Source organism: Pocillopora damicornis, chromosome 1 (genome assembly GCF_964200805.1).
Source record: "Pocillopora damicornis chromosome 1, jaPocDami1.2, whole genome shotgun sequence".
NCBI lineage: Eukaryota > Metazoa > Cnidaria > Anthozoa > Scleractinia > Pocilloporidae > Pocillopora > Pocillopora damicornis.
The window spans coordinates 13,711,058-13,734,693 of NC_142670.1; the positions used below are offsets into that span (position 1 = coordinate 13,711,058).

At 37.9% G+C, this 23,636-nt stretch overlaps 4 protein-coding genes and 1 long non-coding RNA gene across 9 annotated transcripts in view; 4 read left to right on the forward strand and 1 right to left on the reverse strand.

Annotated features, from left to right (window-relative positions):
- Positions 1 to 23,636, forward strand: part of LOC149052135 (uncharacterized) — a 268,018-nt gene that overhangs the window by 227,118 nt on the left and 17,264 nt on the right. The window contains exon 9 of the mRNA XM_089180305.1: positions 6,031 to 6,187. Coding sequence (XP_089036431.1) covers positions 6,031 to 6,187 — 157 coding nt within the window. The remainder of the gene's footprint in view (positions 1 to 6,030; positions 6,188 to 23,636) is intronic.
- Positions 1 to 23,636, reverse strand: part of LOC149052148 (replication factor C subunit 1-like) — a 117,707-nt gene that overhangs the window by 22,272 nt on the left and 71,799 nt on the right. The window lies entirely within an intron of this gene.
- LOC149052153 (uncharacterized) lies at positions 7,589 to 21,876 on the forward strand. Its single transcript, XR_016181614.1, has 3 exons — positions 7,589 to 7,640; positions 7,883 to 7,970; positions 21,860 to 21,876. It is a non-coding gene; the product is annotated as an uncharacterized LOC149052153 (long non-coding RNA).
- Positions 8,868 to 9,997, forward strand: LOC149052154 (adhesion G protein-coupled receptor L4-like). Its single transcript, XM_089186710.1, has 4 exons — positions 8,868 to 9,000; positions 9,421 to 9,523; positions 9,636 to 9,786; positions 9,902 to 9,997. Exons 2-4 carry the CDS (start codon positions 9,464 to 9,466, stop codon positions 9,982 to 9,984), a joined length of 294 nt encoding a protein of 97 aa, XP_089042836.1. The 5' UTR covers positions 8,868 to 9,000; positions 9,421 to 9,463; the 3' UTR covers positions 9,985 to 9,997.
- Positions 10,082 to 12,332, forward strand: LOC149052155 (adhesion G protein-coupled receptor D1-like). The gene is made up of 5 exons (XM_089185799.1): positions 10,082 to 10,205; positions 10,868 to 10,956; positions 11,108 to 11,228; positions 11,497 to 11,538; positions 11,654 to 12,332. Exons 2-5 carry the CDS (start codon positions 10,874 to 10,876, stop codon positions 11,774 to 11,776), a joined length of 369 nt encoding a protein of 122 aa, XP_089041925.1. The 5' UTR covers positions 10,082 to 10,205; positions 10,868 to 10,873; the 3' UTR covers positions 11,777 to 12,332.

Consider the following 23,636-nt stretch of genomic DNA (forward strand, 5'->3'; position numbering starts at 1 on the left):
CATGTACAAAGAATTCCAGCCTTAAGCTTTACTGAGAGCCTTCGGATAACGCGCTATTCAATTATCGCGGTACCCAAACCGTTAGAGCTTTCAAATTATTGTTGAGTTATTAAAACTGCTGACTGCTCGTCAAGTTGGACGCCGTGGACAATTAAAACATATTTCTCTTTTAAATTATTCTTCTTTGTACCCGAAAGCAAACGTTATACTTATCTCATTGCTTTTCCAAAAAAAAATTCATTAAAGAAAATGGGTTACGTAGGTTCCACGGTCTGCTGATGCATAGTTTGGTAACACCATGAATATGCAAAAATCCTCACTAGATTTTGGAGCCCAATCCTACAAGATTCAAATTGTGCAGGAGTTTTATTTGAGCGATCAGACTTGATAACTAATTAATTTGCTTAACGAAATATCGTCCCTTTCGAATTGTTGCAAGCTAGAGCGAAACAATTTTTTTTTCATTGTTTTATAGTTTAGTTGCACTCCGAATGGCCCGTTTAAAGATTCTGTCCGAAAGACGTTCTCGAGGGTCCATCGTATCCTGAAAAATGCTTCCCTCGTGTAGCAAGTTTTATTCAGCCGGTTGGTAAATTGCACAGATCCGGCATTTTATTTAAATTTCTCCGTCTGCTCCCTAAGGAAGAAAATAAAAATCATGGGTCGATGTTAAAGGGCATGTAGCAAACAAATATAATGCATCAGCACCGTCTGGCTCGAAATCTAAGAAACTTTTCCATTGTTTCAAATATTATTATTGAGATAACAATCAGTTTATTTGCTCATTTCTCTTTTACAGTCATCCTTCATGTGTTGATGGATTTGCCAGGAACAGGTTGGGCAGTGCTAATTCCAATTTTAACATTTACGCCCCTGAATTTATGAACGGGGAAAAAAAGATACTATCAGACTGATCATGCTAATAATTAGATATAGACTTCCTATTACAATTACGTCGGATTCTGATTTAAAACGTAAGTTGGAAAGAGTCAACGAGTAACAGTGCTACTACCCTAAAACCTAGCCTAATTCTAATTTTGCCTTAGTGAGGTAGAGGGTTTTAATGCCTATCGTTTGATAGTGAAATTAATTGTATAAAAAATTTAAGAATTTTTTCATGTTTAGCCTGCGTATATCGAGTTATGGATGCACTTGGGAAGTTTGCAGAGCACGAAAAATGCGTAAGAGTAGCTCGAGGCGCAGCCGAGAGCAACTCTAGCTTCTTAAGTGCTCTCCAAACTTCTCGCGTGCATCCATAACTCGATATATACACAGCAAAAAAAGCATGAGCAAATTCTTTCATAACAGAGCGACAACAAGGATATGCACGAAGAAGCATTTTATTGTGATAGAGTGCAAATTCTCACAACGTACAAAAAAAGTAAACAAACGTCCCTGTTGGCTGGTTAAAAACACGCCACATTTTATACCTTGGTTTGAGCGGAAACATTTGATCCAGTTAACCGATAACTGTGAATGAGAAGCTCAAAATTTACGGGGAAAATGGAGAAAATCAAAGCCAAATGAACTCAAATGTCACGAAAAAATGTTTTAAAAGTCAAAGACCCGAAGTTATCAAGGGTTTTGATTGTTTGAAATAATGTTACGCTGCCGTGCAAAGTGCAAAAAACAACAATGAAAACGGAAATTTTACCTTTAAATGTTGTTAATGACCAATTGGTGATTTTTTGTTCCCAGTGAATGCCTTTCGGCCAAAATTTGCTGCAGCTGGTCTTCCGACGAAATTGCGAAACGTGCAACTTGCGAGTTTTTTTCGGCTTTATTTTTGTTGCTTGTTGGATCAGGATCTAAAAGGTCAATGCCGATAGAAAAATTGGGAAGTTCTCAACTGCTTTCATCTATATTTCAAAGAGAAGGAAAACTGCACTGCAGCTTAACAGGACGGAAACTCTGGAGCCAGGTTAAAAAAAAATGCTCACGTCATCTTATTTACGCACGGGCGTGCCGCGTAAATGAAGATTTTGTTCATAGCGGCTCAAGAGGACTTCTATAGGGCAAGCACGCGCGCTATGTTATAATACTTTCTCGTCTCCATTATCAGCATTATTGTCATCATTAGTACACAGTTATTCATTAGTATACCTTTGTTTTCTGCTCGTAGGGTGCCAAGCAATCTGTTTCAAAAACTCCTCTTACATATTTTCGAAAACCGGAAGATATTGGGACGACCACAAGCGTGTCTGCACTTATCAGAAAGGTTATTTAGTCTCCATCGAAACTGAAGAAGAATGGCAGTTTATCAATCATGAGATTCAAAAGCGTGGTACTTGGAATACTAGTGCGTGGCATATCGGTTTAGAGAACAAAAGCGGGGTTTGGACTTGGCTGAGTGGAAAGCAACTGAGTATTTCGAAATGGCGAGATTCTGAGCCAGGTGATAACGACACATGGGCGGAAATATTTAAGAATGGAGGCCTCTTTAATGGTATCTCTCAAGATGATGAAAAAATGCCTACATTTGCGAGATGCCCGGAGGTAAGATCACATTCCAATCATAAGTATATTATGTGTTGATACATTGCAGTCTTGCACTTGTGTAATGAAATTTGCCCTTGCTTCTTAGAATTAAAATATTGTTCACAGAATTTACTAAGCTTACCTAACGTACGTGTGAGCGATGAATGAACTTTTAAACGCGTGTTAGTTGTTGGACATAATGCCCATGAAAGTTTCCGGGACACATGTTTCCAAACAAATGATCATTCTCATTTTTACATCGCCTGCCGCTGACAAGACAGCGATCGAAATTGTACATTTCGTAACTTTTGTCGAGTGCCCTACGATTGGGATAATTTAGCCAACGGAATTTTACGTTGCCACAAGTTACCAGGCGTTGATTTCAATTTTAAAACAAATACTTCACGTTTTAACTTTCTGAGTTACTTCTAGTGACGGTTTAGTTTAATTACGAACGGTTTTTTAGGCCGCACGTCAACCCATTTAATGACATATTTGTTACCAAAATTCATTTCAAAACCATTTTTTTTTGCAGGCAAACAAAGCGATTTGAGAGAGAGAGAAAGAGAGGATTAATAATTTATTAATCGGCTTAATTTTCTTTGAAATGATTTGCGTAAAAATACTGCCCAGCCGGCAAAACGAATTGAATTTACGAAAATTGGCAACAAGGCTAGAGATATAGCCGGCAGCTCGCTCAAGCAGTACCGTACCCGTGAGCAGAGTTGGGAAAATACTGACCGCATTGATAATCAGTAAGATTGCAGGATTCGTTACCATGCCCTCTGAGAAAAAAATGATAAATAGAGTTCTTTTGAGAAAGATTGTCGGAAAAAAAGCGTTTCAAAAGTGCAAACGATAACCCGAAATGTATTGTGGGTAGCTTTCAGGTCATGTCAAGACTTGACCTCAGGATTTCAGGGAAATCTAAGAAAATGTCTCTTAAGGACGAGGCATCATGGGTTTGATAAGCCTATTTTATGTGCAAGACTGACTTTAAATTCTAAACTGCTGAAAAACAAAAACAAGAACTAGCCAACCCTAATTAATTTATCTTTACTTTTTAAGTCCATATTGATTACCGTTACCCGGATAATCTTTTGAGACTGTCCCGTGCACTTTAAATTTCTGCTCTTTTTTCTGAAAAATTTTCCCGTAACAACTGTATACGGTTAACTGCGTATCTCCGGTTGCACATCTATGAGAACTTACACACATTTAATTTCACGTTTTTTTGAGTCTGTTCAGATGGGGGAGAAAGAATAGGGGGCGGGGTGGGGAGGGAGGTGTCAGCTCAACGAGGAATTAATTTATCACTCAAAAACACAACTACCAAAATTACATGAACTCATAAATAATCTTATGTGAAGTGAAGTTAACTGATTCAGAAAAGGTCAGAGATTGCGGACACCGTAGTGAAAAAAAGATGTATTCTATTAATTGACACTGATCAAACATAATCTTAAAAGAATAGGAATCAAATAGAGAGGAAGTAACGTTTCCTATCTTATTTAGTTTTCTCCTTTATTGTGAATGTGATTATTATCTTTTTATGTCATCATAATTATCATAATCATCAGTTTATTTGTCATCATTATGATAATTATTATTTTTGTTGTCATCTTTATCATTTTGTAGAATGCCCGAATATAACTTTTAACAACTCTTGGTACATAATTTCGGTATATGGAAGGTCCTGGAACTGGAACAGAATCATCTGCCAAAGCCAAGGAGGGGACCTAATTTCCATCGAAACCGAAGAAGAATGGAATTTCATCAATATCGAGATTCAAAGGCGAAATACTAAAAAAGGCTATAACGACAGCTGCAGTATTGGTTTAAGAAAAAAGGCCGGGAATTGGACCTGGGTGAGTGGAAGACCGCTGACTTTTTGCAAATGGGGAAAATGGAAGCCAAGTGGTGAACACGATGCAGCTATCATGTGCAAGCGGTCCATTAGTGGCGAACAGGGCGTGTTTGGTAGTGTTAATCGTACAGGTCGACGGAACGCTTATATTTGTGAGATTACCAATGGTAAGTTATTTGTGTTATTTTTATCAACGTAAAAAAGAGGCCTCACCAAAACGTTCTTTGCTGACGCAAATACCAGTTGATATTTTTCGCACTCTATGTCCTCCAAACGGAAAGGCGTGAGCGTAGCTACCATTAATCCGTTAATCCATTTGATCATAACCTGACAAACGACAACTACGCTCGAGGGATTCTTTCCTGCTAACCAATACCCGAAGTAGCAGGCCTTTCGCAAAGCCAGATGGCACCACGGCAAGTAGTTCCTTTCCAGAACCAGTGTAGAACTGATTACTTCATTCTGTTTCGATTTTAATGCGCTAGACATACTACATTCCAGAAGACACTTAAGTGCCTCCTCGAAAGCGTCATCGAAACTGACAACTTTCTCATTTACAAAATTTGCCATCTTTCGCATTTTCCCGCAAGAGCAACATGTTCAAATGACACATTTAACTTGTGATTCAAGCTTGTGGAGCTTAACCACACCAATCAGGAACTCCTGTCGTGTGCGAGCGGGGTTTTTCAAAATAACAAAATGTCATCGGACAGACGTAATCTTCACTCCCCTACCCCCTTCCCCCCCCGCTTATTATTGACCGTCGACCATCCATATCTTAAGCGCGAAGATCTAGAAAGCTCCCGCGTGTTTTCCAAGGTTCACTTACAAGCATTGGCAGTTACTGCTCTGATTTCTTTTCTTTAACTCTACTTTTTTTTTTAAATCTGCCTGCGCCACCTAAGCACTACGGGGCTTTTGATATTTTCAACGATTTGAATTAAGCTTTTTTTCAATTGCAAAAGTTAGGGTTGCGCTTTTCCCAGATGCGACCCCTTCCTTGAATAGCAAAAATTGCGAGAGTGTTACGGCTAAAAAGAAAACCCGTTGTTTTACAAAAACAAAATAATAATGCTAGAAGTCTTTTTCCAGCGAGACGATCAAGGTTAAACCAAAAAATTCAAAAAGTAACAGACTCCTGAAAAGGGTCAGTAAATTCATTGGAGACAGTTTAAGATAAAGTAAGAAATGAAAACGTCATATTCAGTAGTTTAACAATAAATACATGCGGATATTTTGCGATTTGAGTGGCATTTTCTAAGCGTTAGGGCGAGTTGAAATGACAAAAAGTGGGCAAAATGTGTACTCGTATTATATGTTAAACGAGTAATTCAGGAATGTATTATTGCATTATTATTTTATTCACTAGTATCTTCGAGAAACATGCTACAGCCCTATCAGAGCATCGATCATACAAGACGTGTGCGAAACACGAAATTAATGCAAAGAAAACATTAAGAGTGTTGTGCATAACCAATAAAAAATCGAGTGGATTTAAGAGTTTTGATCGTTGATAACAGCCATTTTGTTACTCCGCTTTCTGTCCATATTTTTATGTCTTTACAGTATAATACTAAGCCTTTTTTTCGTATGATGCGGTCTTGATTAACAATTTACTTTCAAGATTCATCAATATCTACGGAAACTCCGTCGCCTTCATCATCACTCGGAATAGTACTTGCAACCACGCCATCGCCATCGCCGACGCCGTCACCATCGCCCTCGCCGTCGCAGTCACCGTCACTATCGCCGTCACCGTCACTGTCGCCGTCGCCGTCGTCGTCCTCGTCCTCGTCGCCGTCCAAGTCACCATCGCCGTCGCCATCGCCACTTCGGCAGCTGGTATGTTTTCTAAATAGCCATTTACCATTTTTTATGCATGTCGCTTTTCAGGATGTTCTCTGTTTACAAATGTGGCAGACATTGATTTTTATTCCAGATAAAGGAGTATGTTTCAAAATTTGGCGGAACAATATTACCAGAAGGAATTCCGTACAGGTATGTAGTTTACAACTTAAAAGTTTATAATTTAAAGGCTTTAAGCCACATGAGGTGAAAACGTTGAGGCCTAAAAACTAATTCAGGTGCATGAAAGAGTACTTTAGCCAATAAATATCGTGGAAATCATTTGGGGCCTCCTGCTAGACTTTTTCCGCATTCTTAACATGAATTGTACATATGAGACTGGCTGGTTAATGACCTGGAAAAATTTTATGTAATTGTAGGAGGCAGTAGCTGTGTTTAACGATTTCACTATAAAAATCAAGAACGTCACAAAAGACAAGGCGCGCACAGTAGAGGTTAAAACACTTAGAATGTCCATCTTGGAGGTGGCAGAGGCCGTCGAAAAATTTGCTGTTAATTATGGCAAGCGACACTTGAGTGGAAAGAGGTCTTTGGAAAGGATCGTTTTCCCAAAAATAGATGAGTTTGTGGCCTTCAATCCTGTTTAGTTTCGAAGTCTATTCCTCTGTTACTTACTGACTTGCTGACTGACCCACTGAATTGTCTAATTTACTACAGCTAGATGATGTAAGAACTCATTTATAAGCCCAATTTTTTAGCAACGTTTCTGTTGAATGTCATAGATACATCTGTTCTTTTAATTTGCTTGATACTTTGATTATTAGCGGTGTAGAAGGAAATTCAACGTATTCTTGAACAGTTAACAACACGAAAGAATCGGAATCCTTCAAATTGTGAAATCCTTCTTCTGGCTCTGTTTATTGAAACTTTTCTTAGAGGATAAATTTATGAGTAACACTTTACTATCTAAAATTGTCAAATCTTACAAATACTTTCCGGTTGCATCACTTAATACACTGAGCTCAAAATTGGCCTATCATCTGCGATGCACATAAATGCAAGATTCTTAACCGTACTCATAGAAACTCCCTAATGAACTCTATAGTTCTCCGACGAAACGGTTCGAGGAACCAATTGAGTTTTCACTATTTTCGTCCGTACAGTATTACTCACTTTTTCATCAGTTTTACCCTAAAAAACCTTGTAAAATGGTTGAAATCGTCGAATAGTCGTTGCAGGGCAAATAAGATACAAACAATACACGTTCATCCAATAAGATTATGAAATATTTGTGTACACCGCAAAACGCATTTTTGTCTAGATGTGCTATTGCAAATTTCACCGTAGGTGCTTTCATTTGTCTTTTTTTTTTCCCCGACAGTTTTGGTCATTCAAAAAGCCTATCGCAAGAATGCAAGTGGCTTCCACTTTGAGGAACAACAATGGCGAGCGAGAATCGATATCCCTTCTTCAAATTTTGAGGAAAATGGTTTGTATCAACTATTGTGGTAACTTCACAACTTTTAGTATTACCTTGGTTTCTCCAATAGAAATTTCTGTATTGAAACAAAGCCACATATGAAGGCGCTTTCTTAGTTTACATAGTCTATCTTCTTTAATCATTCGCCTGCTAAAAATTCACATACCTCAAAGCCTGATAAAACTTTCAATTTTGTGTCTTTTATGTTATTGTTTGATAACTTTTTTTGTTGATTCTTGGGGGTTTTAAAGGATCAATGGTGGTTGCGTGTGTGTACAAGGATCTGCATGACCTACTCCTGACAGATCAAGTCATAAGGAGTGAAACAGACCACCAAAGGTGCCGTTATTTTTTTCTTACTCCATGTCGTTTACCCCCAAAAACACCTAACACGGAAACACATAAGATCTAAATTTAACTAAACTGAACTGAGAAACTTTCCAAAAACCCTAATTGAGGTTGGAAGCTTCCCTGTTTGTCTCTGACCATTTCACCTTCGTGAAAAATTGGTTTGAATCTACCAAAAGTATGTAATACTGCTTCCTCGATTCTGGTCCATTTTCAAATACAATTTCTTCATAGGTATATCAACTCCAGGATAATGGCCGTAACTATGGACCCCAAGCCAGAGAAATTAGAAGAAAATGTCATCCTAAAGTTCAAAAACCTAAAGGTAACGTGAAAATTAGTTGCTGTGTGTTGTTTTTATTTATTCTGACAAGATAAAACGCATTTTCAGGTCTTGACAGCAGAGAAGCGCTGTATGTTTTGGAGTGGCCTCAGCAAAAGGTAAAAATTCTACAATATATTATTGTATAGTATTTATTCCTTCTAAAATTAAATCAATTATGGAGGAGAATGAATGAACTTTCGCGTAGATTAACACTTTCCTAGAAAGCAACATGTTGTTTTTTTTAGAGAGAGGAAGTCTGATTGAAATGTCCTCGCAACTAAGAAAATCTTAGCGCAAAATTGTCAAACATCACCTCTTCCCCAAACAATGAATAATTTTGTGCCCTTTGTTAACTTTACATTTTTGTTTTTTATGTCTGACAGCTTTTCAGAGGAAGGATGCCATGTAGTTACATCAAAAAGCAACTCAGAAGAAACAGTTTGCAGTTGCAATCATTTGACGCATTTTGCCGTCTTAATGGACTACGCTGGTAGCACAAAGGTAATAAAATTAGTTTTGTCTTACTCAATAGTTTTATGGGCTCAATGAACTAACTAAATGTTGTCCTTCAATTTTTCTTTTTTTAATACAGCTCACCGAGGAGGACGAAACAATTCTGAAAATCATCACCTACGTGGGACTGAGCCTTTCCATCGTCGGGATACTTTTAACACTAATACTTTATTCTTGCCTCACGTAAGTAATGTGCCTGAATAATAATTAGGTAGATTTTTAACTCCCCTCAACAAGGCTGGTGAGAAAAGAGATCTCAATGCAAGTCTCCATGCAAACAAGAACATGCATGTCGGATAATTCACAAATTCAAGCTTTATTTCATGCCCCATCACGAACGCTTGAACAACTGATGGTTTCACGGTTTATAAATTGTTTAGGGTTTAGAGATTTTCTGCGTAATATTTCCTTTTTTGTCCTTTCTGGAGTTATTTACTGACTTTTTTCTTTCCTTTGCTGTCAAGATTTAGATAATCTTTTGGCCATATTTTTCTGTGTCTTTTAATTAATTTTTTTGTTTTGCTGTTCTTGTTGTCTTCAATGAATTGTTGTTGTTGCTTTTGTCTCATTCATCCTTCTCTTTTTTTACTTTTATTTCACTAGAGATGTTCGTCAACCTCTCACCCAAATTCGGCTGAGTGTTTCTATGTCCCTTGGAGTTGGACAGATCATCTTCCTCGCTGGAATAAGCGCCACAGAACACAAAGTCAGTGGCCTCTCCTTCTATCCATAGAAAGAATGAATTTACTCTTTGCACCGTAGATATCTTGTCGAAAGGAGCACGTTAAGAATTATACGAAAACTCTTTCTTTCCACAGGCTGCCTGTGTTTCAGTAGCAGCTCTGGTGCAGTATTTCTTGATGGTCGCTTTCTGTTGGATGCTGGTCGAGGCAGTTTATCTCTACTTCTTCGTTGTGAAAGTTTACAACATTAACACCAAGATGTACATGTATCACGTCACCTCATGGGGTAAGTTGATTATTTTACAACATGCACTGGTAACCGTAACCATGCATTTGGATCGCCAAATCTGGTGTTGTGATTCAGCGAAGTGTTTCGATTTCCTTCTTTTCTTTGTGGGTAGGTCTTCCAATGATCATGGTGGCCATTTCACTTGGCATCGCTGCTGGGAAAGAAGGGTTACAAAGCTATACGAGTGATAAATAGTGAGGAAAAAAATAACGGTTTCTTCTCGCTTTTCTTCTTTTAATTCATTTCATTGCATTCTTCTTTTTTATGTTCGTATATGGTTTAGAATCGTCATCATTTCATTTGCTGAAAATGTGTGTGTCTTTCTTGTCTTTTACTTCTTTGAGTATAGTTGCTGGCTTTCCTCGACTAACAACCTAATCTGGATATTTGCCGCCTTTGTGGCTTTCATTGAAATTGTGAGTTTATGATTAGTGTTGGTGATTGGGACTGATATACCAGCACTAATTACTAACAAAGAGTTTTTTTCTTTTCTCTTAAATATGGAATTAAGTATTTACCATGCGTCCCCACACAATATTTAACTATTTACTCACAATAAACTTTGGACGTAGCCGCTGTGTTCGGGGATGCTGGTCAATTTTAACCTGGTGATGGCCTTCAATAACGAGGAAAACCTGTTGAGACAATGTCTTCACAGGCATAAGATAGCTTAATATGCTCTCCAACTTTTACTACCTAGTATGGAAAGAAAAAACTTATCCCACTTCCTTGTTAATGCTTGTCATAGTTTCACATTGATATAAATTTGCAATATTGCAAAAGGGGAAATGAGCAGAAAGAGGTGGAGATATTGAATTTATATTATTTAACATGAGGTTCACTCAGCGTAGTTCATTTAGTGTGGACACTTTTGTTCGCGATTTCTTTAGCTCTTTGGTAAAGGATCTAAGCTCATAATCTAGGTCCCCCGGTTGGAAGTTCTATTCCCTGTAGAAGACTCTGTACCCAACCCTTGTTACCAGACTGGTGACGTTTTTTGCGAGAAAGGACCCGCTCTTACCTTGGCGATTCAACTACCATTTCCTAATACCTAATTTATTTATATTGTATTCTTCAGCTCAATATGTTGATACTCGTACGAGTCATAAAGGAGATGACCAATTTGGTGCAGCCAACAGCGGAAGACAACCATTTTCAGCAAATACGGTAAGATTCCCAACGTAAAACTAAAACAAACTAGTAGAAGAGATTGCTTTTGAGGCATATTCGCCCAACTTCCCCATTCTTTAACACAATATCTAACGATGAAAATTAATTGTCAAAGGAAACTAAAGAAATGTTTTTTTTCAACTCCTAGACTTGGCATCAAACCATGCGTGGTAATGATTCCCCTGCTGGGTGTCACATGGCTATTTGGTCTACTTTCGCCTGTTCAAAAAGCTTTCGCTTACATCTTCACCATGCTCAACTCTACTCAGGTCAGTGTTCGATGGTAACTCTCAAAAGCCATTCAGTCCCTATTATTATTTTACTTAGGGTCAGGCTAAACGTGAGAGACACCATTACATTGGTCAGTTGATATTTATTAGAATTCTGAGAAAAAAAAGCTGTTAACTATGCAACAGATTCTTCTCCATTTATGAGATATGCAATTTTCCCTCCTTCTTGGAAATCTTAATAGAAATTTGACTAGTGTATTTGAATGTTGTGAAAAATAATGAACTTTAAATCATGTTTATGCTGCAGGGTCTCCTGATTTTCGCTTTACACGGTATGCGAGACACTCAGGTAAGAAAAAAACATTAGACTGATTCTACACCAACTGCATCTCATCAAGTCTTAGTGTTTCGATACAATATCCGAGTGCTAAGAACCATATTCCTTGTTGCTCGTCTATCTGCAGATCAGAGAGCGATTTGAAAGAAAGATGAACATCGTTTTTCCATTCCACAATTCCACAAGGAAGAGCCCACACGTCAATCCAAGTGAGGTTGGAAATGTATGGGCAGTTGAATTGCAGTCTTGAGCTGAATTTAAATCGAAATCGCCTTAACTTAAATAACTGGATCCAGCCAGCCGTAAATAACAGTCAATTACTTAGTATAATCAGCTATTAGTCGGTTGCGATCGGTCTGAGTTACAATCTGCAGACAAAAAGAAGTCATTCTCTTCATTATTGTTTAAGCACTCAACTACTTGTAATTGTAACCTATCTTCTTTATGATTATGAGTTTATTTTCTAAGCGATCATATATTTGCAGGCAAGATTCATCGAAATAAACCAATCTATAGATTTAAATTTCTAATGGCTTAGTATCTTTATGACTGTCCTTCGAATAAGACCACAGAAATCTAGAATGCCTAGTCATGCCGACATTCATACAACAACAACAACAACAACAGCATTTATTTAAACACGATAAAAAATTCAGCAAAAGCTGATGTGGTCGTGTACGGACAATAAAACTAAATTCCTAACTAAATCCAATAAAACTAAATTCCTAACTAATTATAAGAAGACTAATGTAAGATTTCTACATATTTTCAACAATAAAAATTCTACATAGTACATCATTATAACATGCGTGGCTTAAAAATACACTTGAGTGACTTTTTAAAAGCGTCAACGTCTTGAATTGATCTCATTTGATTTTCCAGAGCGTTCCACCGAGTAATTGACTTGTATGAGCATGATTTCTTGACCATATCGGTCTTAGGTCTAGGTAGCTTAAATGTCATTTTCCTCCTGAAGTCGTAGCTACTTACATACTTTTCAAAGTGACGGCTCATAGGACGTGGAAAAAGATTATAATAAGCCTGATGCGCTAAGATTAGTAATCGTTTCTCATACATAATCTCTAAGGTATTCCATTTTACTGTGGCAAGAACCTCCTTGCTTGGAGTACACCAATCCAAGTTAAATATTATTTTCGCCGCTCTAACATGTATAGATTCTAAGCTTGAGAAAAATACTCGACCACAAGAGCCCCAAACTAACATACCATATGTCACAGACGGCAGAATAACCTTAAAATAGAAATCAATTCTTGCCTGTATAGGAAGGAAATACAAGGATTTAAGTAAATTCAACTTCTGCGTATATGACTTAGCTAATTCCGGTACATGATGATCCCATTTAAGAGCATTATCTATCTGAACACCTAGGCATCTTGCAGAAACAACCTCCCCGACAACATAATCACCCATCTTAATAGCTTGTTTTGGCCCAGTAAATTTTCCGCGTCCACCAAGCAATATACATTCCGTCTTGGTGGGATGTGGAGTGAGACAGTTCTCGCAACACCATGTATATAGCCTTGCTAGTACTTCATTCAACTTGGAGGCCACCAGATCATAGGTCGGAGCTGAGACATAGACGGTGGTATCGTCTGCGTACATGTGAAGCTGTGGGTCACCATCTATTCCCTCAGTAATATTGGGCAGATCATTACAGAAGATGGAAAACAGGGTTGGGCCCAGCACCGACCCTTGAGGTACACCAAAAGTAACTGGCATAGCTTGAGATTGACACCCATTAATCGTCGTTACTTGCGTTCTTCCAGAGAGGTAATCTCTTATCCAACACCACAAGTCCCCAGCTACACCAAGACTTTGAAGTTTTCGGAGCAGAATGGAGTGGGGAATTGCGTCAAACGCCTTACGAAAGTCTACAAAAACCACGCCTACAACATGTTTCTTGTCGATCGCTTGTCTCCAGTCATCCGTTATTTTCACTAACAACAGCTCGGTGGAATGACCTTTTTTATACGCCCACTGGTGAGGGTTCCCAAGTCCTTGTTCAGTGACATGCGTGGTAATAGTTGACGCCACCATAGACTCCATCAGTTTTCCTGGTACACTTAATAGCGAGATAGGCCTGTAATTTTGCTTAACGGTTTCATCGTCACTTTTGTAGAGAGCTGAGATGTTTGCAGCCTGATCAGTTAACGATCAACCTGGTGTAAACTCACATCGAACTTATGATCTAAGAAAACCGAGAAGAAATCCTTCGACTCAGAGTTTGCCGATACATGTTAATTAATACATGCGCGAGTTAGTTCATCAAAGATCAAGGTATACGAAGTAATTAGACCCACCAAATGAAACGCACAGCATGTCATAGGCGAGATGAATAGATAATAATCATTTCTATTTATGCATACGAACTGATGGCATATTAGCTTTAGCTGGCGGTTGATAAAGGATAAGTTTGTTTAAGACAATTTTATTTAGTGGAGCTCAGAAAGAAATAATCATTCTTAATATCAATTATTTTTTTAGCCGCTGCTCTGCAAAACTTGAACTATAAAAAGTATTTTAATGCTGTGAAAATGTTCGATTGTATTAAGAAAAACAATGTTCCACATCTGGTGCAAGTTGCTTTTTGTCTATTGGTCCGTGTATGACAGAAAAAAAAAATGGAGACTAACGCCATGAACAAGTGATCAGAGATCATGATTTGCATTAAAATCTAACTCGTACGAAAGGCTTTTTATGAGGATGCCGCAAATTCAAAACTCTCAAGCGAGGTGAATCAAATTTAAGTGTAACGATAGCTCTTAAGAGTAACCTTTGCATATCTTAGGCACGATGAAGTGGATGATAAATGGAACTGACTCCAGCAAAATTTTCAAAGCGCTTTCAATACATTGTGTGCTGGGTAAGTACGAAGCTAGTTATTCCTGTTTGTTCTGCTGTAGCTATGACACCGTCGAAATCGACTTGCAATTTGTGAAATATTGATTTGCATTTTTAAACCAACGGAACTTTAATGATGAAATATACCAAACTCTACAGATGTCCTTTCTAAACTATTTGTTAATCATTAAAGTAAAACTTGGGGATCTTTGTATTATCACCATTATCATTATTATAATTTTTCTATATATTCTTCGCTTTCCATACAATACCAAATAATTGAAAAAAGAATTACCCGGAATGATACATTCGTATAAGTGTAAAGACAGCAACCTATAATAGTATCGTGCGCTTGATTAATTGCGAGATGAGTACGACTGAGTCCAATAAAGTCTGAAAATGTTTTTTTAATACTTGCGCGCTAGGTTAGTACCACCTTAATTATATTTCGACTTTCCATTTGCGAAACACTTATATCGATTTTGGAACTTCTTGTAAAACTCAGCCAAACCAATTCGAGAAAAAAATGTCAGATGGCAGTTATATGGCACTCTTAATTAAAACAAAACACACCAGACTCTAAAGATGCCCGCATTAAACTCTTAGTTTATAATTAGAGAAGGATCTCTTATAAATTGGACTCCTGAAGCCCTTCATACGGAGCAAAGTAATCAGAAAGCAAATAGCACAAGCGAGACATTCATGCGGTGGTCATGTTGTTTCCGTCATGGTTGTCTATGCAGCAGCTTTGGCAGCCATATTTATGATAGCTTAATTGCTATCGTTTTATGCCACTATGACAAGATGTCATAAGGGAAACACGTCTCCCCTTCAGATAGCTGCTGAACGTTCGATGTGCTTAGACAAGAGATCGAACTTAATCATCAGGGTGTACTTAAAATGGCATTAAATTAAACAAATGCAAAATTTAACATTCGATCCGGGGATTTGGAAAAAAAATGGTTGAATTGGTGTACTTTATCCTTTTTCATCGCAAATTAAAACACCATTAGTATTCATGAATTTCGATATCTGATTTTCTGAACAAGCTCAGGGGTTAAAGTGACGTGCACTCACAGAAAAATATTTAAAACAACCCTTAAAGTTAAACAATCTACGTATTAAAATTCTGGAATGGAACTCCTTACAGCCTCACGGAGAACCTTTTTTGATTTAAGCTTAATTAAAAAATTATGTCTTTGGCTTTCAATAAAGTCCTCTTATTAGTCATTTTTATCGGATCACCCCGAAATTCTAGATCTACGAGCATCACGGGCGATGACGTTACTTCACACCTCTTGTTCCTCATTCGAGGGTCATGTACAATGAATTCCAGCCTAAAGGTTCACTGAAAGTCTTCGCATAAGGCGATATTCAAATATCGCGGAACCCAAACCTTTTTAGCTTTCAAATTATTGTTCAATTATAAACACTCAGGGTAGATGACTGCTGATTGCTCGCCAAGTTGGACGTTGAGCTCTTTTAAATTATTCTCCTTTGTACCCGAAAGTAAATTTTCTTACTTATCTCATTTTACAAAAGAAAAAAAAAATATATATATATATACATAGAGAGAGAGAAAGAGAGAGAGAGAATAATACATGGGCGCGTAGATATGGAATTTCTCGTCGAGTGTTTAACTCAATAGCACACGAGTGAGCGCAGCAAACGAGTGAGATGTCGAGTTGAACACGAGAAGAGAAATTCCATATCTACAAGCAACCATGTATTATTTTGTTTATCATATAACAGTTCGGGCCATAACCATTTCTGGATACCGGTTTCGAGCTTTGTGATTGGGTGAGATCAAAACCAAAACAAAGCAAATTTGGCTGAGAGGTGCTGGAAGCAAGAAGAAGCTTTTTTTTTTTTTTTTTTTTTTTTTTTGTGGCGGCCATGTTGTAACGCGGTAGTAACCTGAAACAAAATTCGCTAATAAGGACTGGACGTAAGATACCATTAAAAATTTTCGTTTATTTCAAACATTCAACATGCATCTTCTCGACATTCTCGCATTCTGGAAGAGTGAAATGCATTTTTTCTAGCACAAATTCTTTGTAACGCTGTGGTCCTTCCACCAAGAGCGTCACAGGAATAAAAGCTCCTCCGCCAGCCTATTTGTATCTGAAGAACTTCTGGGTAGAGCCTGGCCTCGATGTTACTGTCCGTTCTCCGTTGATTTCCCTATTTTGGGTTACAAGAAAACCAATTAAATAAGGTTGAACCAAATAACACCCACTGATAACAATTGGAACGAGTGAGGTGTGAGATCGCGGAATCGGGACAATTTCATTTCTCTCCAGTATGGGTCGAGGAAAGACGATATCTTGCCTCTCTCCGATTTTTAAATAGATATTATCAATTTCAGTCCATCAAGCCTTTACGAAAAAGTAACAATAAAGCAAGAAAACAGTAACCTACCCTTCAATTCCTGGTTATTTTGCCACATCGGAGCAAAGCATGCAGCTGTATGTTTAGAAAGTGCTGAACCGTGTCCATCTGCAGCCCTTTGATATCTCCTAAAGTGTATGTCTTTCTCTGCGATTTGCTGAAAATCTGGACTTCTCGTAGAGCCTCTGGAATGCGTTCCATTTCTCGTGGAAGAAGACAAACCAGTGCATGCGAGTCATACGAGCAAAGACCTCGTGCACTCGATTGGAATTTTGACAAATTGGAAGCAAATTTATTCTAGTTTTTTAAAAGATTTTTTTTAGGAATAAAAAAAAAATTTGCATACGTGAAAACCTCAACTAAAGAGAGGTTATTCCTCGATCAAGCCCTTCGCAACATGGACCTCCACCCGACTTTTCATCTGAATTTTTCCTTTTCGTCATCGCGACAACCATCAGTTCTTTGCTTGTTGTGTGCAATTGCTTGTCTTCTGTAATTTTGCAAGTTTTCATGCGATATGGGTGGGGAATAAAGTCGCCAGGGCTCGAATAAAGTAATGATTGAGTTTCCTCGAGGTCCCACTACGACATCCATGTTGGTGACGTCATCAAGTATCCAGAAATGGTTATGACCCGGACTGTATAACCACAATAGCCCTTTACTGAGAAGAAAAGCCCACTTCATTTATAAATGAAAAGAAATGAATCGACAATCCCCGAATAACAATCGTAAAGTGCATTGGCGCTAGCTCCTGAGATGGAAAAATGCGTTGAATCATGATTACAAAAACAACAATGGTCGTAATTTTCAATTTACAAAATTCTCATTTATTGACTTGTCCTTACTGACAGAAAAAGTCTCTCAGGTAAACGGCCAAAATCGGCCAGTGGCAAATCCTCCAGTTGTCGATTTTCATTCTCAGCCGAAAGAAATGCTAATACCAAAGCCACTGAATACGTAACTTTTGGTTTTTCTTTTAGTGTATTGGTTTTCTTCCTTTCTAGGAAAGTTTGAACCTCACTGTCTGTCAGCAATACAGATTTTTGAGTGATTTAGCCGCCATAATTCGAGAAAGCTCCAACAAACAACTTGAATTGAGAATGGTGAAGCCTTTGCCAATCATTTATCAACTTGACCGAGTGGCACCAAAGGCGAGTGAGTCAGGCGAGTGTCAGCAGCTGATTGGCTATACCAACACACGTGAAAAAATACGATATTTTGTTGTTACGGCTTTTCTCCGGGCCGGAAATCCCTGTATAACACCGCAGTTTATGTGATAAATATAAATATATTATATGGGTTCCGCAGTAACACCCAAGAATATGGAAAAATTCTCACAAAACTTTGGAGATCAAAAGATACCCGAGTAATTTGCAAAGAGAAACATTGTCCTTTCGTATTGCTGCGAGCTAAAACATTTTGGATTTAAAATTTGGATTTGCTAGGAACAGGTTAGGCAGTGTTATTCCAATATTAACATTTATGCGCCTTAAAATTAACGGGAAAAAAACGATAATATCTGACAGATTATACTAATAATTAGTCATAGACTTCCTGCTAGAATTACATCGGATTGTGATTTAAAACGTGAGTTGGAGAACAAAACAAAAAGGTCAAGGGATAACGGTGCTACTACCCTGATATCCACAATTTCCACCTGTAAAACGATACCTAATTCTAATTTTTGCTTCAGTGAGGTAGAGGGTTTTGATGTTCATCGTTTGTTATCAAAATTAGTTGTATAAGAAAATACTTTCCCGTGTAAATCATCAGCATTATTACATGACTGTAAATATATGAAAATCATATATGTGCACTGCGGTTGAAGAAAGGAATATAGAGGCAATCCTCGCAGTTGTGAACTCTTCTTGAGTAGTAGTGAAAATAAGGCCTTAGAAAAATTCATTTCCCAGTTGGCTTGTTAGCTCTGTTGGTAGAGCGCTACACCAGCACCTCAGAGGTCATGGATTCAAATCCCGTATGATCACTCTACTATTATCCTTCTTTGCATCGGCTGCAGCTGGAAGAACAGCGATCGAAATTGTGCGTTTCACAACTTTTAATAAATAATCATTTGAGATTGTCCCGAGCTCTTTAAGTTTTTGCTCTTTTTTCCGACAAACTTTCCCGTAACAACTGTATAAGGTTAACTACGAATCTCCTGTTGAACATTTATAAAAACTTTACCTTTTTTCGAAGTCTGCTCAGATGGGAGAGGAAGAAGGAAGAAAAGGGGGTGGGGAGGGGGAGGTGTCAGCTCAACGAGGAACTAATTGATATTCAAAATCTCAACTACCAAAATTACGTGAACTCACAGATAATCTTACCTGCTAAGAAATTAACTAATTCAGAAAGGCAGGCCAGAGATGGCGGACGTCATAATGAAGAAAGATGTATCTTTGAAGCACAAACAACAGCACCCGAAGGTTTATATGCCATAATTTGTTTGATACAAATCGGCACGCTCTGGTGAAACGGTGTGGCCACTATTTTCATCAACGATAAAAAGCATCCAAAACGTCCTTTGCTGACGCGAATACGAGTTGATAATTTTCGCACTCTATGTCGTCCAAACGACAAATCGTGTGCGTAGCTACCGTTAATCCATTTGATCATAAACAATACGTTAACGAAGCTGACAAACGACAACTACGCTCGAAGGTTTCTCTCATGGAAACCAATAACTGAAGTTTCAGGTTTTTCCCAAAGCCAGTTGGCAATGCGGCCAGTAGATACTTTCCAGAACCAGTGTAGAAATTGCTTCTTTTTGTTCCGATTTTAATGCACTATATTAAATTCCGAAAGACACTTAAGTGCTTCCTCGAAAGCGGAATCGAAACTAACAACTTCATTATTTACAGAGTTTGCCATCTTTCGCATTTTCCCGCCAGAGCTAAATATCCAAATGACACATTTGGCCTATGATTCACAGCTGAAGCTTAACTACACCAATCAGGAACTCCGATCGTAGGAAAACGGGTTTTGCAAAATTATGATGACCTCGGACAGGCGTAATATCGATTCCCCTACCCCTACCCTTCTCTTTATTATTGACCGTTGGCCACCCATATCGTAGGCGCGAAGATCTAGAAAGTTCCCGCGTGTTTTGCAAGGTTCACTTGCAAGCGTTAACAGTCACCGCTGTGATTTCTTTTGTTTAACTCGACTCTTTTCTTAAATCTGCCTGCCCCACCCAAGCATTGCGGTGCTTTTGATACTTTCGACGACTAGAAATTAGGCTTTTGTTAATTGCAAAATCAGGGTCGCCTTTTTCCCAAGTTTTCCTGAAAGTGTGCCAGTTAGAAAAAACAAAAAACAAACAAACAAACCGTTGTTACACGAAAACTAAATAATTATGTTAGAAGGCTTTTTTCCAGCGAGACGATCAAAGTTAAACCGAAAAATCGAAAAAGGTCGGTAAGTTTATATCAAACAGCTCAAGATGAAATAAGAAATTAATAAGTCATACTCAGTGGTTTAACAATTAATACGCGCGAATATTTTGCGACTTGCGTGGCATTTTCCGAGTCCCGTAGGGGCGAGTGGAAATGACAAAAACTGGGCAAAATGTGTACTCGTATTATATGTTAAACCAGTGATTAAGGGATGTATTATTGCATCATTACCTCATGTACTAGTATTTTTGAAAAACATCTTACATCCCTATCTTGGCATCGATCATACCAGACGTGTGCGAAAGACGAATATAACGTAAAGGAAACAATGAGAGTGCTCTGTATAACCAATCGAGTGGATTTAAGAGTTTTGATCGTTCATAGCGGCCATTTTGTTACTCTGGCATCCGTCCGCATTTTTGCTATCAAGCTAGATAATGTAAGAACTCAGTTATAAGCCCAACTTTTTAGAAACATTATTGTTGGATGTCATCGATTCATCTGTTCCTTTACTTTGTTCGACACTTTGATTTATCGCGGTGGGGAAGGAAATTCAAGGTATTCTTGAACAATCAACAAGAGAGAATCGGAATCCTTGAAATTGTGAAACCCTTCGTCTCGCTCTGTTTATTGAAACTTTTCTTAAATAATAGAATGGTGAGTAACACTTTACTAAATTGCCACACCTCACAAAAACTTTTCGATTACTTCATAGAGTAGACTAAGCTCAAAATTGGCCTATCGTCTGCGATGCATATAAATGCAAGATTTTTAACCGTACATGTAAAAACTACTAAAGGAACTCTATAGTTCTCCAAAGAGACGGTTCGAGGAACGAATTGAGCTTTGAAAATTTTATTCCGTCCACTGCTACTCACTTTTTCATTAGTTTTACATTGAAAAACGTTTAATAAATGGTTGAAATCGTCGAATAGTCGTTGAAGGGCAAAAAAGATACAAACAATACACGTCCATCCAATAAAATTATGAAATATTTGTGTACATCGCAAAACGCATATTTGTGCTATTGCAAATCTCACCGTAAGTGCTTTCATTTGTCTTTTTTTTCCGACAGTTTTGGTCATTCAAAAAGCCTATCGCCAGAATGCAAGTGAGGAACAACAATGGCCAGCGAGAATCGATATCGCTTCTTCAAATGTTGTGGAAAATGGTTGGTATGAACTATTGTGGTAACTTTACAACTTTTAGTATTACCTTGGTTTCTCCAATCGAAATTTCTGTATTGGAATAAAGCCTCATATAAATGCGTCTCCTTAATTTACATAGTCTATCTTCTTTAATCATTCGCCTTCCCTAAAATGTCACATACCTCAGAACCTGATAAAAATTTCAATGTTGTTTTTTTTGTTGATCCTTGGGGGTTTAAAGGATCAATGGTGATTGCGTGTGTGTACAAGGATCTGCATGACCTACTTCTGACAGATCAAGCCATCAGGAGTGACTCCATGTCGTTTACCTCCAAAAAAAACATGACACGGAAACACATAAGATCTAAGTTCAACTAAACTGAACTGATAAACTTTCCAAAAACCCTAACTAGGGTTGGAAGACTCCCTGCTTGTCTCTAACCATTCCACTTCATGAAATATTGGCTTGAATCTACAAAAAATATGTAATATTACTTCCTTGGTTCTGGTCCATTTTCAAATACAATTTCTTCAAAGGTATATCAACTCCAGGATAATGGCCGTTACTATGGACCCCAAGCCAGAGACATTGCCAGAAAATGTCATCCTAAAGTTAAAAAACCTAAAGGTAACATGAAAATTAGTTGTTATAAGTTGTTTTGATTTATTCTGACAAGATAAAATCCATTTTCAGGTCTTGACTGTGGAGAGGCGCTGTATGTTTTGGAGTGGCCTCAACAAAAGGTAAAAAAACTACAATATGTTATTGTATTGTATTTATTCCTTCTTGATTTAAATTAAGTATGGGGTAGAGTGAATGAACTTTCTCAGATGTTTTCGCGCAGATGATCACTTTCCTGGAAGCCAACATGTTGTCGTTTTTTAGAGAGGGGAAGTCTGATTGAAATGTTCTCGTAACTATGACTACAATGGAAGAAAATCTTAGCGCAAAATTGTCAATCACCTCTTCCCCAAACTATGAAAATTTTTTAACTTTCCTTTTTTTTCATGTCCGACAGCTTTTCAGAGGAAGGATGCCATGTGGTTGCATCAAAAAGCAACTCAGACGAAACAATCTGCAGCTGCAATCATTTGACGCATTTTGCCGTCTTAATGGACTACGACGGTAGCAAAAAGGTAACAAAATTATTTTTGCCTTACTCAATAATTTTATGGGCTCAATGAACTAACTTAATATTGTCATTAAATTTTTCTTTTTTTGACACAGCTCACCGAGGAGGACGAAACAATTCTGAAAATTATCACCTACGTGGGACTGAGCCTTTCTATCGTCGGGATACTTTTAACATGAATACTTTATTCTTTGCTCACGTAAGTAATGTACCTGAATAATAATGAGGTAGATTCTTTACTCTCCTTAACACGGCTGGAGAGAAGAGAGATGTCAATGCAACTCTCCACGCAAACAAGAACATGCATGTTGGATAATTCACCAATTCAAGCTACATTTCATGCCCCATCACGAACGTTTGACCAAATCATGTCTTCAGTATGTTGCTGTTATCGTCGTTTTTGCTTTTGTCTAATTAGTTATTTTCTTTTTTTTTTACTATTATTTCATCAGAGATCTTTGTCAACCTCTCTCTTAAATTCGACTGAGTGTTTCTGCGTCCCTTGGAGCTGGACAGATCATCTTCCTCACCGGAAGGCCTCGCCAGTGGCCTCTCCTTCTGTCTATAGAATGAGTTTACTCTTTGCACCGTCAAGAAGTATACGAAAACTCTTTCTTTTCACAGGCTGCCTGTGTTACAGTAGCAGCTCTGATGCAGTATTTCTTGATGGCCGCTTTCTGTTGGATGCTGATCGAGGGAATTTATCTCTACCTCTTCGTCGTGAAAGTTTACAACATTAACACCAAGATGTACATGTATCATGTCATCTCATGGGGTTAGTTTTTTTACTTTAAAACATGCACTTGTAACTATCACCATGCTTTTGGATCGCCAAATCTAGTGTTGTCATGCAGTAAGGTATTTCGATTTCCTTCCTTTCTATATGGGTAGGTCTTCCACTGATCATGGTGGCCATTTCACTCGGCATCGCTGCTGGAAAGGAAGGGTTACAAAGCTATACGAGTAATAAACAGTAAGAAAAAAATTTAACGGTTTCTTCTTGCTCTTCTCTTTTGAATTCGTTTCTGTTAATTATTTTTTGTTTGTTTTTGCATACAGTTTGAAATCGGTATCATTTCATTTGCTGAGGATTTGTGTGTTTTTCTTGTGTTTCATTTCTTCGAGTTTAGTTGCTGGCTTTCCTCGACTAACAACCTGGTCTGGATATTCGTCGCCTTTGT